Source organism: Electrophorus electricus, chromosome 7 (genome assembly GCF_041902795.1).
Source record: "Electrophorus electricus isolate QZ-2024a chromosome 7, ASM4190279v1, whole genome shotgun sequence".
In the NCBI taxonomy this organism is placed as follows: Eukaryota; Metazoa; Chordata; class Actinopteri; order Gymnotiformes; family Gymnotidae; genus Electrophorus; species Electrophorus electricus.
In genome coordinates this window covers 16,206,575-16,226,031 of record NC_137503.1, presented here as the reverse complement: position 1 = coordinate 16,226,031, position 19,457 = coordinate 16,206,575, and the positions used below count along the sequence as shown (strand labels likewise).

The following is a 19,457-nucleotide window of genomic DNA, read 5'->3' as shown; positions in this document are numbered from 1 at the left end:
TCTTGACATCCTTCCCGAAGGATCAGGGCCACGCCACAAACTAAACCCAAAATAAGTATTATGTAAAAATAAACAAATGGGTAAGGGGCATAGTGCATTAGAAAGTCTCATGAAAAAGAGGGAGAGTGATATCATGCTCCATGGGAGATCTGAGTCCTAATAATCTCTTGAAGGTTTTCAAAGCAAGGAGATGTACAAAGAAGATGGCAGATGTACTTGGATCTCACTTTGGGCTTGGTTAGCAATGAATGTAACTAATTAATAATTTGTGATCACGCAAGATTTGTGATTTGATTACACAGTATATTTTATCAAATAAAACAAGTCAAACAAGATTTGATCACCAAAGATGCTAAATATTCAACGAGCAGTGACAATGCTGTCTACAGAAAAGCCCTGATATACCTGGTGTTATGGTATGGTAATACCCAGATGGAGCACAGTCTCATAAGAGAACCCATCATAGATTTGTTAAACAGCCATGCCTGTAAACCCCTCCCTATGGAAATGAACCATGCAACCTGGCCTCACAAAGAATTCCTATGAGATGATACTGTTAATAATTTTTATACATAGTATTTCATCTGCAAAGTTGTAATCGTCATGTGTGCAAAATACCGCAACATTGAGGAGAGTGGAGTTTTTCTCTATTTTTGCAACCAACTCTCATGGAGAACATTACCCCCATTTCCCATCCCAATTCCAAAGAAAGTAGAGTAGAAAATGCCACCAGATGCCAAAATTGCCAGTTTGTCTATGTCTAGCCAGTGATGTGGACATTGGGAACATCCTTGAGTCATATGTGGTTCATGTGGCATGGTGTCTGTCCCACTGTTAATGACCCACACAACCCTACAGCAATAAAAAGACCACAAAAGACTGCACATGCAATCTTGCCTCATGAAAGTGTTTCCAATCTGTCAGATTTAGAGTCAGTGCCTAGTTTACCTATGCACCTTTTATGTTATATTTATGAAGATTGTCTATTTTGTATGCCTTGACAGTTTGTCAAACAGTTAATTTTAAAAGTTTGGCAACCCTATGAACTGCAACTAACTGTGTGCTTTGAATAGTTAGAGTACAAATTAGTATTTCGCTCCTTTTGTAATAATTTTTTGTTCATGATTTCCCTCATTTAAAAAACACAAGGAAAATAAATAACTCTAATCAATATGGAGTAGAACTAAGTCAGATAAGATCACTACTATGCATTATATAAGACTGTGCTATGATGTTACAGATTTCTGGTATGTAAATCAGAATTAGTTTCTGTACAAGTAACATCCAAGACTGTTTATTGTATAAATAACAGTCTTGGATGCATTCAATCTGTGTAAAGTTCTGTAAATATTTTGTAGAAAAAAAACACTCAACTTGCCAGGATCAAGAAAAGATTAAATAAAAGATTGAAGTTGATTGGCAGCAAAAAAGAAGAGAAGACTGTCTATCCTTCAGGCGAGGCAAGCAAGGAAATGCTTTAGTGCAGTGAGCAGAGACAGAGCATGTGCTAATAGACCTCCCTCAGCCTTCTGCCTCTCCTCTCCTCCTCCCCGCACACTCCCTCGCTCCCAGATAAGAGGGCAGAACTCTGTCTTTCTGGTCATTTCAGACACTGCAGGATAGAAAGGAAGGTCTTCTCGCATTTGTGTCATTTTCTTCTCTCTAAAAAAGGCTGCAGCTTAAGAGTCTGGTCCAGAGGGCTTCCTCGTTGGCCTCGCACTCTCCTCCTTGTTCTTTTTCTTTCTCTCGTTCCCTCTCACTTCGGTGCTCTGTGCCTACAGCTACTTGGCAGTGGGGGGGGTGGGATCTGCACTTCAGCCTGGTTCTTCACGTAACACAGGGGCCAAAGAAAGTTTAAAGGAAACAAGACCCTGCTTAGGAAAATAACCACCTCCACTACCGGGAGAGACCCAAGCACAGAGACAACGTTAAAGAAAGGAAGCGGAGGGGAAAATAGAAGAGGAGGGTCAGAAGACAACAGAGCATCTCTTCTCCCATCCACACAGCTATACGCGCTGCCCTCATGGCTGAGTGAGTGGGTGATCCCTTCATCAACAGGTGCCTTTTTCCAGACGCTGTGACCCATCCGTGCTTGTAGCCATGAGGCTGGTGGCACACAGACAGTGGCTGGCACTGCTCCTGTTGCTGTCGGAGGTGTCAGCTCCCGTCTGCTGCGGGAATGGGAGTGGGCAGAGGCGCGGGCAGGGTGAACGGCGGAGGAAGCTGCATCGCGTGCAGCATGGCCAGTGTAGCTACACCTTCATCCTGCCTGAGATGGACAGCTGCAGGACTAGGATGGATCCCTACAAGGGTGGCAAAGTTGTCCAGAGAGATGCGCCCCCCGGGGAGGGAGAGTGGCCGACCCAGCGACTGCAGCATCTAGAGACAGCCATGGAGAACAACACCCAGTGGCTCCAGAAGGTAAGTACCAAAGATGGCACTGGCGCACACCGTTAATTTTAAAGTCACTTTAAATTGCGGGACACAGGTACCCAAAAGCAATGCTTCTTACATGATGGCCTAAAGGGGGTGAATATACTAATTTAAAGTCATATACTTTCCATGGTGGCTTTTGGCTAAGCTTGATATGTGAGCCAAGATTTGAAGAAGGAACTGTGGCCTAAATAGGCAAATGGAATTAGGCTATTCAAAGTGACAACACTGGCAGGCCTAGGCTGATTAAACGAGAGCATAATAAATCAGTATGACAAGTTGAGTGGACTCAATGCTGTGTGAAAGGCATCTAAAATGCCTCTTGTGATTGTTCAAAGCATTCACATCTTTTATTCTTTATGGGCTTTCTTTTATATCAACTTGTCTTATTCCATCTGTAGCTGTGGCATAATGCAGGAAATAAGCATACTTGACGACATCAAAAGGGCTGTGATAAAACTGTGAGAGGGAGATTTGTTTTAGTCAGTTTGATTGTGCTGCCTTTTCTACTATGATCCAAGTGTCTTCATTGGTAATTCTGAAGGCACAGAAATCAAACTAAGGTGTGTTTGCTTTTTTCACTTGACTGTCTTATATGATTTTATATCTATGGTGTCCATTGAAATATGCTAAATACAAGACTTCAGTGTTATTTCAAGGAATTGATATGCTAAGTGATTTGACTGAGGTAATGAATAGATGAATAGGTATTAGTAAGCATGTGTGTGTCTGTGCATGTGTGTGCTTGTGTGAGTGTGTGTGCTTGTGTGAGTGTGTGTGCTTGTGTGTCTCTGTATGATTGTGTGTGTCTGTGTGTGTGTATGTCTGTGTTTGTGTGATGATGTGTGTGAGTGTGTGTGGGGGGGTGTTTGTTTTTAGGGATATGTGCATTTGGCATACCACCCAGGCTGATGAATGAATGTAGGTCATGCAAAGTTTTCAAATGCTTCACCTCAAGATGAAAATTATCCTCAACTCGACTCTTTTGAACAGACAAGATCAAGATTTTAAAGTAAATAAATAAGCAAATCAATGTAAAACCTTATGTTGTTATGTCAATCAGTGATGTAATTACTGCTTTGAGATTTATGCTCTGTTAAAAAGTGGGGGTGTAGCCACCACTGCTTAAATTCTGTTTACAAATAAATTAAATAAATGTATGTCTGTAATCATCAAAGCTATTCATGCAATTATATATTGAAAACATAGAGAGTGACTGTTCTTCATGTGTTTGTTTTTGTTCTAGTTACAGGAATAGAATATTCCCAGGTCCTTGGTGGACTAACCCTAAAAGTGCTGACTCACATTCTGGGTTCTTAAAGAATTTCAGCACATCTGTAAGCAACAGCCATGGAATCAAGCTATCGGACTTAGGGGGGCATTTTGGTAGTGAAATGAGAGAAGCTGTCTTTGATGTGCCACTGATCATTCCTTACCTGATAACCTACAAGATTCAAAAGCAACAAGACATACCATATGGGGGGGGGGGGGGGGGGGCATTGGAAATCTTCCTTATTTTTGCGTAATGGCCTTGGAGCAAAGATCTCTCTGGAAAAGAGCACCTCCGCCATCAAAGGCCAGGGGATTAGCGATTGTACGTCCCATTTGGAGCAGTTTATGATACAGCATAGGCCCCATACCCCTTTGAGTAATAGCTCCACTAGAAGAGACAAAAGGGACTTTTGGTCACTGTTGGTTAAGCTTTCAGTTTGATGCCTTGCTTGGAACAGACTTTAACATTTTTTTTTCTGTGTGTTAGTTTGTTGGGTTTTTTTTTAGTTGATTCAGTCCAAGAAGTAAATGCTTCTTTAAACTCAGTTACTCTTGGGGTCTATCTGATCACTGTGGACATTTTTGATTCCCGTAAACAAGGTTTCTGGTAACATTTTCACTTTGGATTATATCTACTCTGGTTTAAAGAGATGTACCATGGTCTACATTGTTACTGCATCATTGTTTCCATGCTCATTTCCCTTTATTTACTTGTACAGTATGAAAACAATGTTGCTTTATGACACACATTAAACTGCAGTCAAGTAGTAAACATCATATAAGTGGGTGTTGCTCAGTAATGCTATAAAACCACCTCTTGAAAGAGGGAAAAAAAGATTAATTTATGACTTTTGGTGAAACCTCTCCTATTGTGATAATTTTAATAAACAGGGGTTTTCCTTATGCTACAACACATTAATAGCTCCACCTTGGTTTATGGTTATGGGATTTGTCTCCAGCCTATTTCTTGTCTACATTCTCCCACATGAAGGAGGGATGGACAGAGTGAGAGCTCGGACAAGAATAGGCTTAGAAGTGTCACCTCGGGGCCACCAAGTCTATGACACCTTAGCATTGCCTTTAATGGTCTCATTAAAGGCAGCAGGCACAGGGCTTCCCTCTATGTCTGCCAGGGCCGCCCCATTGATCCCTTGCTGTGTCAGCCCATCCAATCTGAGAAACACATCAAATGTTCCTTCATCATAGTGCTGCCACATGGTGCTGTAAAGAATGTTCACTTGAAGCTCAAAATAAATAGCGTACCCATGGTGGGAACTACATGAAATATGTTTGGGAATTCAACTGAGGGAACTGTGTTATAAGAAAGCACAGAGTCCTCAAAACTATTTTCGGCTTAGAAGTGAGAAACTTTCTCCATTCTATACCCATATGTTTAGGACAAAAGGAAGTGATTGCATAATATGAATGCTTAGATATTAAGTGTTTTAATATACTCTTTGAACTTTTGCTGCTGTGTTTCTTTGCAGAGAGCCTGTCTCACAGCAAGAGCCTCTGTGTGTGTGTGTGTGTGTGTGTGTGTGTGTGTGTGTGCGTGTGTGCAGTAGTCATAGCAGTAGTAGGGTTTCTCTCTTTCTCTCTGATGTGATGCCTCATGTGTGTGCATGAACACATACTTGCTGGGTTTGGCCCTGATCACAGCAGCCAGCTTCAGTTTGTTAAACAAACATTTTGCTCATGTTTATCATTCTTGGGGAAGTGTCTTTGAAAGCACAGGGCTTATGAGGGGAGGGAATGAACATGGCCTAGGTCTTGTTGCCTGCCCCTGACATCAGTCAACAGTAAGAGAGCTCGATCACAGCCAGGACTCCTACACCCCTCCTACACACTGACAGGAGTGCTCTTACATAGTGAAGTACTGAATTGTCTTTTTGGCACTGGTTCAGCTGAAACTGGTCCTAACTAATTTTGACAAGATCAGTTGAAATTTAACCTTATAATGGGGGGCAGCAGTACATACAATAACTTACAAATCTTGAAAAGGATGTTGTAATTACAATTTTGCACTGTTGCAAAGTCATTTCTCACACTGTAGGTTTCTGATGATGCTATATTTTAGAGTTGGGAGAAGATGAACTACATACTATTTAAGTTATATTTTTTTCCCTCGTTGGTAGGTTTATGCTATATATTTGAATTTTATTTATTTGTGTTTTTTAACTATTACTTAGAATTTTCAGCACCACTCATTTAAAATAGCTGGCATACTGAAGAAATGCTTTACAGCATGTACTTGCACAGTTCTATAGGCCCTTGCTGGAGTGGTCTGATTTTACAGCATTCCTTTTATGCTTTTAAGATGATTCATTTATTGGTATGACAGTGGTCCTTTAAAACTTCTGATTAATGATGTATCTAGCCATTCTTACTGTAAGATTCAGGCTATTTCTTGGAATTTTGCAATAATAGTGACTTTCTTCAGTTCTATTTCTGTATTCTGCCTTACATTTTAGAACATATTTTGTTTAGACATTCCAAACTTGAGACTCATAAATTCATACGTTTCATCTCAACTGACATACTCTGCCTTTGTACCTCTGAGAAAGACATTTAATCTTAAAATATTCCAGGACAGCCCCTGTAACTGATTATAGTCTGCTACTAACCAAAATATGCCCTATGGATTTAAGCAAATTCTTATGAGTAGCGAACAGAAAGTAGAAACATTTTACTTCATATATTATATAGATCAGATTAAAACAAATGCTTTCCAGGTAAAACTCAACCTAGTTCTGAAAACTATCCATCAATTTTTGTTTTTAAGACAGAATGCATCACATCACAACATGAATTAATACAGCTTCAGTGTCTAATCTTGTCCGTAATCTGGAGTTTCTTGCAGTTATGTCTATAGGCCAGTTGTGAATTAGGAGAAAGTGAGCATTGTCTGTATGGCTGAACAGGGCTAATTCCAGTCTCTGGGCTTTGTTCTTTGTTATTGTTAAATCAAAAGCATCCTGTTGGCAATTGAGTTTTGTTTGTTCTTGAATCCATTTCCTTAGGTTTTCCAAATTTCCACAACTGGTGTTAAATTCAATTGCAATATATTTGGCTTCGATGCAAGGCAAAGTACAAGTAGGAAATCTGTAGTGAAAATGAAGGGGACCCATCAGACATAACCTCAAACATCTGGCCAGTTTCCGCAGACTGCCAGGAACTGCAGAATAATCTGATCCTGGACCAGTGGCACTGTGTGAGATTGATTTTGTCAATTTCAGCACTGAAGGTCACCATTAGTCCTTATTGGGCAAAGTAATTCTGCATGGCCCTTGCAGATAAAGTTCATATAAAACATTATTTGGACCCTTGAATCACACATATATTATGATCAATGCATTACTGTCTTAGATCTCTTTTTGTCTTAAATACCCAATAATCACTAGAGGCAGTGCATGCCTGTTGTTATTGAGAAACTCCAAATTACATTCAATTTTAAATTGAATTACATGGAAGCAGGAATTCTCAGGCCCTAATAGTTGGTCCATTAGTCTTGAAATCCAAAACATTGCTCAACATTGTGACCATCTGTTGCAACTGTTAATTTTCCAGAAATATGTTTCATCAGTAGTGTCAAAGACCTTAAACATGTTTTCTGATTACAGATAGAAGACAGACTTTAAATCATCTAAAAAGTTTGCCAAAACCACCAACACCCCATTTCACATTACACAATTGTGATATGGGTCAAAACAAATGTTTTAACAAGAGTCCCAGGTGAGAACCTTGTCTTGGACACCTTTGCATCACTGTGAAATAAAGTAAAAGTCACCTCCTGAGCACCAACAGGTCATTGTCCATAGCCTGCAGTGCTTCTGATAGCTTCTCCTCTGCTAATGTTTGGGATCTCTAGCTGAGGAGGCCTGTAACTCTCATCACTATTTGATGCCTCATTTGTCAAGCAGAGTGTGTAAAACATTGAAAATAATAATCTTAACACAAGAACACACTAACAAGCATGCTATCCTTGGAGAGAACCGTCATCATCCATGTTTCATTTTTACATCCTTTGTAACTATACATTTAGGCAAATTTGGAGTTTTAACCTTTCAGTTTTTCTGTCTAATGTTTAATTGTGCTTCTAAAACAAGAAATGTGATTTTGTCACACCCATAGTGTAGGGCTTAAATGGTCACCACCCAGAACCACCCTTTTTATTGACCACTGCCCTGCCTCCAATGGCCTGTGCGGCTATAGGTAAAAAAAAAAAAGTTATATTGCACTTTATCAAGTACGCAATAGATCAAATTAGCTGTTATTATTTGTTATATTTGTGTAAAAGAAGATAAAGAATAGCATTTCCTCTCCCCATGTTTCATTAGCAGTCTGATGTTTTAGAGAAACAAAAGCCAGGCACTATAATAAAATATTTATATCTCTTAGTTATTAATCAAGCTATGCTTACTAATTACCTGACTACTTCTTACTGTGTGACTCTCAGGGATGTACATTCACAATGCAGTGCATACATGCTGATTAGGCCTCATAGGCAGAACAAAAACACAGGAGGACCTATATAGAATTATATTGTATTATTTCATACAAACTTGTGTAATAAATTTGATAAGCTACATTATAAACTTGCTAATAGTCAATATTAACACTTTCTGTCTAACTTTGTCAAGAACTGCATTCACATAAAGTAATTTATAATAGATTAATGTTTACTGCTATCATGAAAATTATGCCATTTCTGTAATGAAACACACTCAAATTGATTATTCTGAAATTTCCCTGATAGAATTCTGGCAATGATAAATTTACAATAACCTACACATCTTACTGGATACAATAGTCCATTGTAACTGTAACTCCTTATAGAAAATCTAAATTTCTAGCACCCATTTTAAGTATCCATGCTAATTACAGCATTTCCTATATATATGATACATCTTCAGGCTGTTCATCACTACTTTAGGCATATGTAATGGGTAAAAAACAAGTAATGTTTTGTGAAAGTTAACATGTCTCAAGTGTTATATACAGTAGTGTTATATGTGTACCTGCCACATCAAATATCAGTGTCACTTTCACTGAAATACAAATACAAATGTAATAAAACACTTTGTAGATACAACCAAGACTATCATGGAGTAAAAAACTGAAAGAACCAATAATTAATTTTTCTATTGTTTTTGAATCAGATAAGATTAAAAACTGTATTTTGCACCTAAATTATTTTTCCCTTAGACCTAACAAGTCTTATTCATTCAGGGAGATATTTCCCACAAAACAAATGAATCTTGAAATTAAACACTGCTTGAGCAGGTCAGTATACTTAGTTTAAATTGGCAATGTACAAGTACTTTTTGGCTGGCCTACTTTAACAAGTTATTACCTACGTAATGAGTGATCATGGCCCTTGCAGTTTTTTACGTTAAAGAAATCCACTGGGCTCATTACATTACATTATCCAAGCAATTATTCCCTTACCAGTGGAATCACCTGCATAGTTTATGTTAGTTACCAATTCAGTCTACTTAACATCAAACAATATACTATCATACATGTCATGCATTTGTAATAAATAACTATGTAAAATTCGTTTACATTGGCAAATCTCACAACTGTCTGCACAGAGTGTGATGTTTTTTGTAAAAAGAAGCAGTAAGAGCACAAAGCAGGAGCTTCATCCATTACTCAGCTCTCTTAGCTCTTGTGTCCACTGCTTCCTGTCTTATGTCTGAACCCTCTTGGTCAATAGTCCCCGGCATGAGCATTACCCCTGAGCTTGTTTGTTTATATTAGCCCAGACGGGGAGGGAGAGGAATCTTGACTCGTGCAGTGCAGCTGTATTCTCCCCTCCTCTGCAGGGTCAGCAGTGAAGCCCTGATTGGTTGCAGCGAGATCTGAATTGCAAAATAAACACAGTAGACTTTCAGAGGAGCAGCACATTTGATAATTATAATTAATGCTGGAATCTGGCTCAATCAAATATAGTCTTAACCCTGCACTTCTGCAGCATTAGAATACAGAGGAGAATATATGGCAGATATGCCTTGCAAGTGACTTAGCTCCTCTGTGCAAACAAAAACATTTTGCAATGCTCTCTTGATTGGGCTCTGTTGATATGTGGGGTGTTTGCTTGTTTGTGTGTCTGTATCCTTACAACCAAGATGATGCATATAATCTGACAATGATCAATTGCAGAAGTAAGAGGTCTTAGCTCAGTCCTGCTGACTTGAAGTTAGTGCAGCTGTCACATACTGGTTCCATCTGGTGCAACAATCAGGTATGGACTTCCCCAAAGCACACCAAAATACTGTATATAACCATGATAGGCAGACTCGTTGTCGTATTTGATAAATTACAGTGCTATGTAATGACTAGCAAGATTTGCAATGAAGACTCAGTTTAGATTAAGGACCTCCCAAAACACATAAAGACACATTTTTAAGAGACAGCTATAATACCTTCAGAGGTAACCCAGTCCTCTATAGGATACACATGGACAACTGGGAGCTATCACAGACTATTAACATGTATGTCACTCATTCTCAAGTTTCATACAGAGATCATGAGATTCATATGTTTGACCCATGTTTAACACCTAAGTAGGGAAGTCCTATGCACTGAAACTAAAACCACTCAGGAGGTACATTTTCTGTGATCCATATAACTTTTCAAGATAATGCTTACTTTCCACTTTTATAACATATTCTTTTCCCCCATTCATAAAATATTGCTATTTTAATCTCTAAAACTTTGTAGTCAGCATTATACACAATTTACCAGCCCCAGTAATATGTTAGCGTAGATGTAAAACCATAAGGACATATACAATTATGTAATTATATAATAATAGTATAAAATGTATAGTTTACAGGAAGCTCTCACCGGGTTTGACGGATAACTTCCCCAACCACAATGCTCAGTGGTAGATTATATTACCAGTTCAGCCTTCAAATAGTTGACATCTTAGTAGACAACCATGTAGTATTTCTTGCAGCATGTAGTTGTATGTAGTTTTTATGTACATGCATACATCCTTGTGCTAATTTCTTTAAAGATACTCAAACTCTGAGGGGGTTCACAAATGTGGCCTTTCGCCTAAGCTGCTCTTCGGCCCATTAATAAATTCTAAAAAGGGGAAATGTTTCTACTGGTGCTTCCTGAGGGAAGACCCTTTCTTTTTTCCAGTCCAGAAAAAAAGAGTGAATGAAACATAGAGACTCTCCAAAGCATCTCTATATGGCTTCAAAGTGAAGACACTTTTTCAGGCTCCTTTGGCTCTCTATACCATATCAAATGAAAACAGATAACAAGACTAATCACATGTAGCCATGCATGTGCATGTAACCATGTTTGTGTCTGAGGTAAAGCTGTGCTGTCAGTTGAAAAGAGTATGGCCCAATTTCTTTAAAAGTCTCCAAAGGTTTCAAATAGCAGGGTTGCTATTTGTAGTCATACGATGTTCTCAGAAGAATGGGAAGTTATTTTCAGTGCATTTAGTACAAGGGTGGGGGTACTTACTGGAATTTTGTATACTCTGAGAAAGTGTGTGAGTGTATGTTTGTGGGTGTATGAGAGATGGTGTATGTTTGTGTACATGTGAATATATACAATCTTGCATGGGTGTGGACTTTCTGTAAACTGTATTAGTGTAGTGTGGTGTTACAGACACACTCAAGCATACACACATCCATACAAACACAAACTCCCCCAAGACTCCTTCTGAAGACCCTTTTATCAGGTGGGAACCAGTACCGAAACAGTGCCTACCACAATGTGTGTGTGTACTCCTGCAATCCATATCTCTCAAACAGGCAAGTGAGTAAGTACATTACTATAGTTGATATGAGGCATTAACAGCACATAATATATTAGCAGAAAACATCAGGGTTGGCAACACTAAGAACTGAGAAGAATTTTCAATGTCATTTTATTTATTTATAAATCTGTAAATAATGTGTGGGAATACTGCTCTAAATCCAATCACAATAAAAGCAATGCTTAAATGCAACAAAAAGTATGGAAGAACTTTTGTATAGGCATTTTAACAGACAGTTGGCAAAAATGAAAGTGGAGGAAACAGATGAGTCCACTACCCTGTAAAAGGAGGGGAGTGAGCAGTCTTGACGACAGTTCCTGATTCTTGACTTTGCCCATCCGGTCTTGATTTGAGCAGGGGATGATGTTTGCTGGCAGGATTGCAGGAATCACCACCCATTCCCCCCCACCCCCCACCAACACACACTAACTTCTTAGCTCAAATGTAATATGTTCAGAGTCCGATCGGGAGGAAGTAGTAATGTAGTAAAAAGCATGCCTTGCCATTGAGCTTTCCCGTACCCAGGGCTGTCACTTCCAATCAGCCAATCTGATTCCATGGCCACAAAGCAAATGCACACAACTGCACGTCATCCCACGCAATTGCACTCATAATCAGTATGCCAAATCATATTACAGGTCAAATTACAAAACATTTTGAAAAGTCCCTTAATGACAGAATGTTCTTTTTCACCCTTCATCAAAACACTGCCAGCTTAATTACATTTTCTTTTCCACCAACAGAGTATATTCTTGTTCTGTAAGAACGCATTTATTCTAACAATGTGAAAAAACTGTTACCATAAAATGGCGTTTCGAAGCCACTACTTAGCTACAGAGCTGGTAATCCTTGCATTCTTTGTAACACTGCTGGCCCGAGTGCCGCAGGGCACGACGCAGACTTTCTCCACGGTGAATGAAGTTTATTAACGTTAACTGCAGACAGCATAGGTGGTACTAACATAAGACATCTATGGTGAATATGATTACACATTAACATTGAACGAAGAACACATACACATTAATGGTGAGTACATAGACTAACGTTATGTCTACAGCGATGTTGACATAAATCGACTTTAACACATAAGTAGCGACATAGCTACTTATGCTACATAGCTATAACGACCAACAAGGGTGCACACACAGACAGGGGTTTAAATAGACAAACTAACACGTAACATTAATTAAACCCTGTTCAAGCGTGTGCAATCCCGGGCGGCATGGTTATAAAACCCCCTGCATGTGGCAGGCCGTACCACGTGACTCGTAGGGGCGGAGCATTCCGTGACATTGTTAGAGACCAAAAGACTTAAATTAGCAAGTTAGTTAGTAGTTAATTTATTTTATTGACTATGGCCACAAGCTATGTGATTGCTACAGCTAGCAGTAGTAATGTTAAAGTTTAAGTTTTCTAGCTACCTTTGTCAGCTTGCTAAGTGATGTCAACTAAATAATAGTTAAGAAGACAAGCAGATGTTGAGCAAATGTGAAATTGCCAGTTATTTTCTGAGTTTCCTTCTATTATTACTATTATTGCAACATCAAAGGAAAAAGAAAATTTATATATATATATATATATATATATATATATATATATATATATATATATATATATATATATATATATATATATATATATATATGAGAAATCAGCATAATTCCCTATTCTTTCTTTGGAGGTTGACAATTCTTTGCCCATGTCCCTCCTTTCACTGGACAATGTACCCAGATGACCGTCCATGTCAACAGCCCTGTCTGCACATGACATGACAGTGGTTCAGTTTTTTACTATATTTATGAAAATAATACCCTTTTGCCAAGGTTCTGTAAGGAACTATTCACTTGTCAATAGTGATATCTGTGTACCTATTCCAGAGTTGTATCTTACCTAGGACCTGCATGAATCGTGATTTACAAAATTCACACATCTTTATGTAGATATACACTGTCCATGTCACTGGACAAATTTGCTGAAAAATTAACCATTAATTTGCATATTTATAACTTTGCCAAGTTTTTTGCTGAGACCAAAAGAATGTTTGCAGGATAATGTAGCTGACACTGTTTGTTAGGTTTGGCAGTGTTGTCTTACATGTACATGTTTAGTTCAAGTTATATTTTTTATCATAATCAGGGTACATGTCTCAGCCAATGGTATGATTACAGAATACAGAACAAGAGCAAGAGGATATGTTTGGTTTGCCATGGAAAGAATATATTCTCTCAATTTATTGCACATGCTTTCAGATAACTCTCCACTTCTCCAACTTTATCATGAAACAATAGTTGGATCTAGAACCCAGCCACAAAATCAATAATCCTGCAAGAATCCATTTTTTTGTCACTATGTTTGAAAGAATTTGCTTGAAATTCTCTGACACACTGTCAAACTGAAATCTTATAGATTTGGTTTATGGAACAGTGGGAGTTTTGGAATAGTGGCTCTTGAAGTGAAAAGCCAGAAGATAAAAGTGAATGAGACCTATACACGTGGTTATATTGGTACCACTTCTAGGGAACATTTTCAACACCTACTCTTTTAAAAAATTGCAGCTTCCCTAGCGTGATACTGAAAACATGAAATATTCTATTGGCCCAAAAACAAAGTGAAAGACTCGCATTATTTATAACTGAAATCATGATTGTTACCACATAATTGTTTTTGTAAAATGAACTAGTTAGTTAAACATGTCTTTTCAGTAATAAAATAGCCATGAAGTGTAAACACAGCTGTTAGGTGACATGACGTAAAAACTACAAACCCATTCCACTCTGATTATTTGAGGTAGTGAACTGTCCATAACTGAGGACTACACATATCTGTACAGATGGGGTTTGAAGTCAAAGGAATGTTTTTCTCAGCCTCTGACTGAGACTCCAGTTATTCTTGAACTTCCTGAGCTTCTAAAACAGCACATTAACCTGAAGCCAAGTCCCCCATTTCTGGCAGGAATGTGTCTTTAACATTTCATAAAACATCTGCCATTAGAAAAACCTGTGGAAAATATAGTTTATAAAGATGTAGAAATAATCTGTGACTTTTACTAATATTGGTCAATGGATGGATGTCCAGGGAATCCTTGACAGGAAGGAGAACTCAAACTAAAAATTTGTACATAACCTATAGATAAAATCTGTATTTTTCTATAGTATTTCCCAAATTGTATTTTTTCAGAAGGGTACATATTAAGAAACCCAGTGTATGTTTTACTACTGTTTTAATAGTGGCTGTAAAAATGTTTTACTGGACTGGTTTTATTTGCTATATGTCATTAAACAAAAAACCATACAAATGTTTTATTTATAGTCAACATGCACAGAAGGTACAGTCATGATCTCTGCACAGCTGTCTTCATTCAAGTGACATATAAAATAAAATAAAATTCGGGATGTGAAATCGATGCAAAAACCACAGAACAGACCCTCGACCAAATCAGGCTGCAGGTCTCTGAGTAAAATAGGTTCCAACTTAACATTAGTCATTACCTGTCTGCCACTAAACTTTGTCAGAAATGTATAAATGAGAATGTTTTACAGCTTGTTAGTATTAAATCAAAATAAAAAATTTAAAAAAACAGAAGTCCCCTTTCATTTCTTAATGAAAAAGCCTTTTAGAGGCTGCAAAAGAGGCAAGGATTAAAACTACAAATTGTTGTGCTGGATCTGAGTCAAAGAGGGAAGAGAAGGAAGTTATTGTTTGACTGACTGGAGAGCCGAGGACGGTGTGCTGTGGAAGCGAGGCAGGGGAGACTGGGGCCGGCTGCGAGCCACAGAGATAAAGCCGATACTGGAGGGTATGTAAATGGAGAGCCAGAGAACCAGCAGGGAACTGAGTCTCTGCCCCTCATTCCCCTCCCCTCTGTCTCTGCCTTGGGTCTGGATGCTTTCATAGCTAGTACCAGTTGTTTGGTGTAGGGGTTTGATCAATTTATCCCCACGATCGTCACTTGTATATTCTGTGGAGAGGTATTTAGTTTAGGCCTGATTGATCTTAAAGAGAATGATTAACAGAAAGATGAAATGACTTTTCCTAAATGGGTCAGGTGAGCTAATTTCATGAGAGCCCCCTTTGTTAAGTCTTAAATTATAAATAATTTTATTAATTTATCTAGGCTATGATTATACACTTGTAATAAGTGGCTGTATTTCCTTGTGAATTGCTTTTTTTTAAAGTTCATTGTGTTTTGTACAAACAGTATCTTTGTACCCAATTATGAAGAGAATGTGAGACAACTGAACAGGGATGAAATAAAAAGTGCCCAGAAGTCAAAAGAGAACTTTATTACCCACAAATCCTGAGCAGCCTCTTGATTCTGCCAATCAAGCAGTGATTGATAGGGTGCTACTTAAAAGTGGTCAAGTCGAACCTTGTAGAAAAGTTCATACAGTAGTTAGGCTAGATCTTTGTAATTTTACAATGACTCTCATAATTTTGACCACATTCTTACCTAAAGTAAGTTGATGTAGCATTTGGTGCTTGTTGTCATACTAAATTGATTATATCACAACAAACTTATGTTCTAAGCATGCGTGTAACATTTTTTTCACATATTTTTTACTTAATTTAAGCAATCCAACCAGGCATCTTGAACTATTGAAAAACTGCATTAGAAATAGCAACAGGAGCCATGCTGACCAATATTGCTTTGTATCTGCAAATTATTCCATTATCTTTCAAAATGCATTTAAACAGAAAATTCTACCCACCATACTGCTCCTCTAAAAAGATCCAAAGCAAATTATCAGTGCTTTACTGTCACTGATAGCGTATTTCTTTCAAAAATGGCAGCACATTGTGCTATAATCAGAGTTATGCACGACATCTGGTTTAAGTTAGTGCTAGTTTAGCAACCTTCACTGAATCCAAATCAGCGTTCCCAAGCTCATTCTTTGGGCTTGTCTTGTGTGATTTTAATCCAAGGCAGGAAGCTTGGGTCAATTAACTGGTCAGGGCACACGAAGTCTTGTGGGAGTTAACGACAACATGAGAAATCCCAACCTTTTGGTTTCCCTGTTTATCTAAATATATTTTTCCAAGCCAACCATGTGTTGTATTTGTCACTACTTTAGATGTCCCTTTTTACTCCCAAGGCTGAATCTATGAGAAGGTACACCATTCCTCTCACTTCTGGTTGCTGTGTGGTGTTGATGGACTGTTTCAAATTCAAAAGTTCCCATCCTGAAACTAAGCTGATATAACGATAAGCTTCGTAGCTTTCTCTAGAGGCTAAGCCTGTTTATTGCGATTGTGATAAATTTTCCTTCGTTAGGCCCACTTTTGAGTGGCTCAGGACATGTTTGTTTTGGAGTTAGAGCACATTAGCTCTAAGAGGGTCACCACGGTGCACCTTTGGCTGGCACTGGATCCATCTCTCTTGGGCTTTCTGGGCCACTTGGCTGAGGAACAAGACCGTGTTTGATAATAAACATACCAGTTCCTACTCAGCTTGGCTAAGGAGCGCTGGAGGCTTTAAGAGTGGTTCTGCCAAACTAAATGAAGTTTTAGTTCGGGTTGTCTGAGCAGAGATTGTTCACAGTTCGTTTGCAGCCCTCAAAGACTGGAGTTAAATGGTACTCTTTTAGCACATAACATCTGTTAATGAGCATGCATTGGTAAGCTTCAGGAAATTGGTAATCAGGGATGACTTAATAGTATTCAGCAATGCCAGATGTTTTTGCAGTTTTTTGAAGCTCCAGACTTGACATATCACATTCTCTTAGTAAATTCATTTTGCAGTTTTATTATCTGTGTTACTGCTTTTAATGCTCACCACCTCTCAACAGTCCCCCGAGGGACAGATAGCTACCACCTGTTAGATGAAAGTGTTATTAGCACACTATAATTAAATATCAGTGTTTTCTCTCTTTTTGGCTACAGTTAGAGACCTATATCCAGGAGAACATGAAATCCAAAGTGGTGCATACTCAAGCTAATGTGGTTCACAACCAGACAGCCACTATGCTGGAGATCGGCACCAATCTGCTCACCCAGACTGCTGAGCAAACCAAGAAGCTCAATGTCGTTGAGGCCAAGGTAAAGAAGATTGGCATAAATAACCAAGATTAACATCAATAGTTTTTCCCTAATGTATTGGGTTTTGAATCTGTCTATTATCTGAATATATTCCTTTATTCACTGAATATATTCACTGCTCTCTAGCCTTTAAGTGGTAAACATTTACATCTATTAACCTGAGACATGCTTATTGTTTGATTTGCAGTATGTAAATGTAAACTTTGCTCTTGTGCAGTGCAGTAGAAACTGGCACCACTTCAATTGGTAATGTAACACTTGGGATTTTGTCATGCTTATCAAAGGTAATGAACCAGACATCAAGACTGGAGATTCAGTTGTTAGAGCACTCCTTGTCAACTAACAAACTGGAGAAGGAGCTCCTGCTGCAGATAACAGAGATTTCGAAGCTTCGAGAGAAGAACAGGTGTGGTATTGTCAAAATAATGCTATGTTTGTGTGTGTATGAGTGTGCATGTTTGCAAATGCTGCAGCACTGAAAAACTTGTGCGGCAGAACAGGTCATTTTTCAATATCTAAAAACATGTGGACCCTGTTTAATTTTATTGTTAAATTATGGACCTATATATAAAATAGCTTGCATGTATGTGTGCATGTCTGGGGGGGGTGGGGGGAGGTGAGGTGTAGGCACACTTAGCTGTTTTGAAGATCATGGACCAAAAAGAAGTTTCCCATACTCACCCAGACCTGCAAGATTTGGTGGGGGAAGCAGAAGCAAAGCCTTTGCAATGGAAATTCATCAGGCACTTAATTGATTGTTTGTAATGCTGAATAACTACAGAATAAACACAGTTCATGGAGTAGACCCCAGGCAAGTCTTTGTTGCACACAAGGGGCATAAGGCTTTCCCAGAAATGTCTACATTAAACAGACATTATCTGATATAATTCATCTATGAAGACCAGCTGAAGTTTGTTGTGAGCACTGTTTTGGTTACATTGCAGTGCATACAGGAGAGACTGAGGCTACTGCGTCAGAAACTGGTGCCAACTAAGAGTTCATTCGGATCTCTCATCATTATTTCTAGAGTACGTGTTTGTACAATTAAGAGAGAAAAGCGCTTTGGGGCGCTTAAAGTGCTAGTTTCATGTCTGCAAATACAAAGTCATAATTGCTCCAAAAATTGATGCAGGCTTAACCAGGGTCAACCTTAAATTACCAAGGGAACATTTTTCTTTCTAATAGATGTAACTGAGATGTGATCACCTCAACAGTGCATATACTAGACGTCCTTGCAAGGATTCTTGACGTTATAAAACAATTTGGAATGAATCATGTATTACAAATATATTAGTAACACTATGCGGTGTCATTTAGGTACATAAATGCAGGTCATAAAAGGGTGTTTGGACTATGAGGGGTATCACGACTGTCACATCAGGGTTAATGCCTAGTTGGATTCATGACAGGCTTGATTTGACCTCAGTTCACAGCTGTTTTTAGCTTCTGTCCTGCAGTAGTGTTATATTCTCTTTTTTTCTCTCTCTGTGTGTCTCTTGCTTTCTCTCTCTCACTCTCTCTCTCTCTCCCTATCACACACACACACACACACACACACACACACACACACACACACACAATCACAAGCACAGAGTTCAGTGCAATTATGAAAACTGCTATACAAATATATACAGTACTGCATATTTATACAAAATTAGTTAGTTGTGTCATTGTGACCACTTATCTCAGGGCAAGTGCATTTTACATTTAATCATTTGACAGACAATTATCCAGACACACTTGCAAAAATAGCTCATGTTTGTAAGCTGCATTGAACACAAAGAGTGTATCACAATATTAATAAAAATGTAATAATAAAAATAATAATGATAATAATAAAATAAATTATAATTAAATGAATAAATGGGGGAACATTTTAGCCTGCATGGTTTTAGCCTAAATGACATCCAACTAATGAAAGCTAGCTAAG

The 19,457-nt window shown here is 38.3% G+C and overlaps 1 protein-coding gene across 1 annotated transcript in view; it reads left to right on the top strand.

Moving 5' to 3' along the window:
- The first annotated feature begins 1,620 nt into the window (after positions 1–1,620).
- Positions 1,621–19,457, top strand: part of angpt4 (angiopoietin 4) — a 34,538-nt gene continuing 16,701 nt past the window's right edge. Inside the window, exons 1-3 of the mRNA XM_027004968.3 lie at positions 1,621–2,421; positions 17,372–17,527; positions 17,812–17,933. Coding sequence (XP_026860769.2) covers positions 2,101–2,421; positions 17,372–17,527; positions 17,812–17,933 — 599 coding nt within the window. The 5' untranslated portion in view covers positions 1,621–2,100. The remainder of the gene's footprint in view (positions 2,422–17,371; positions 17,528–17,811; positions 17,934–19,457) is intronic.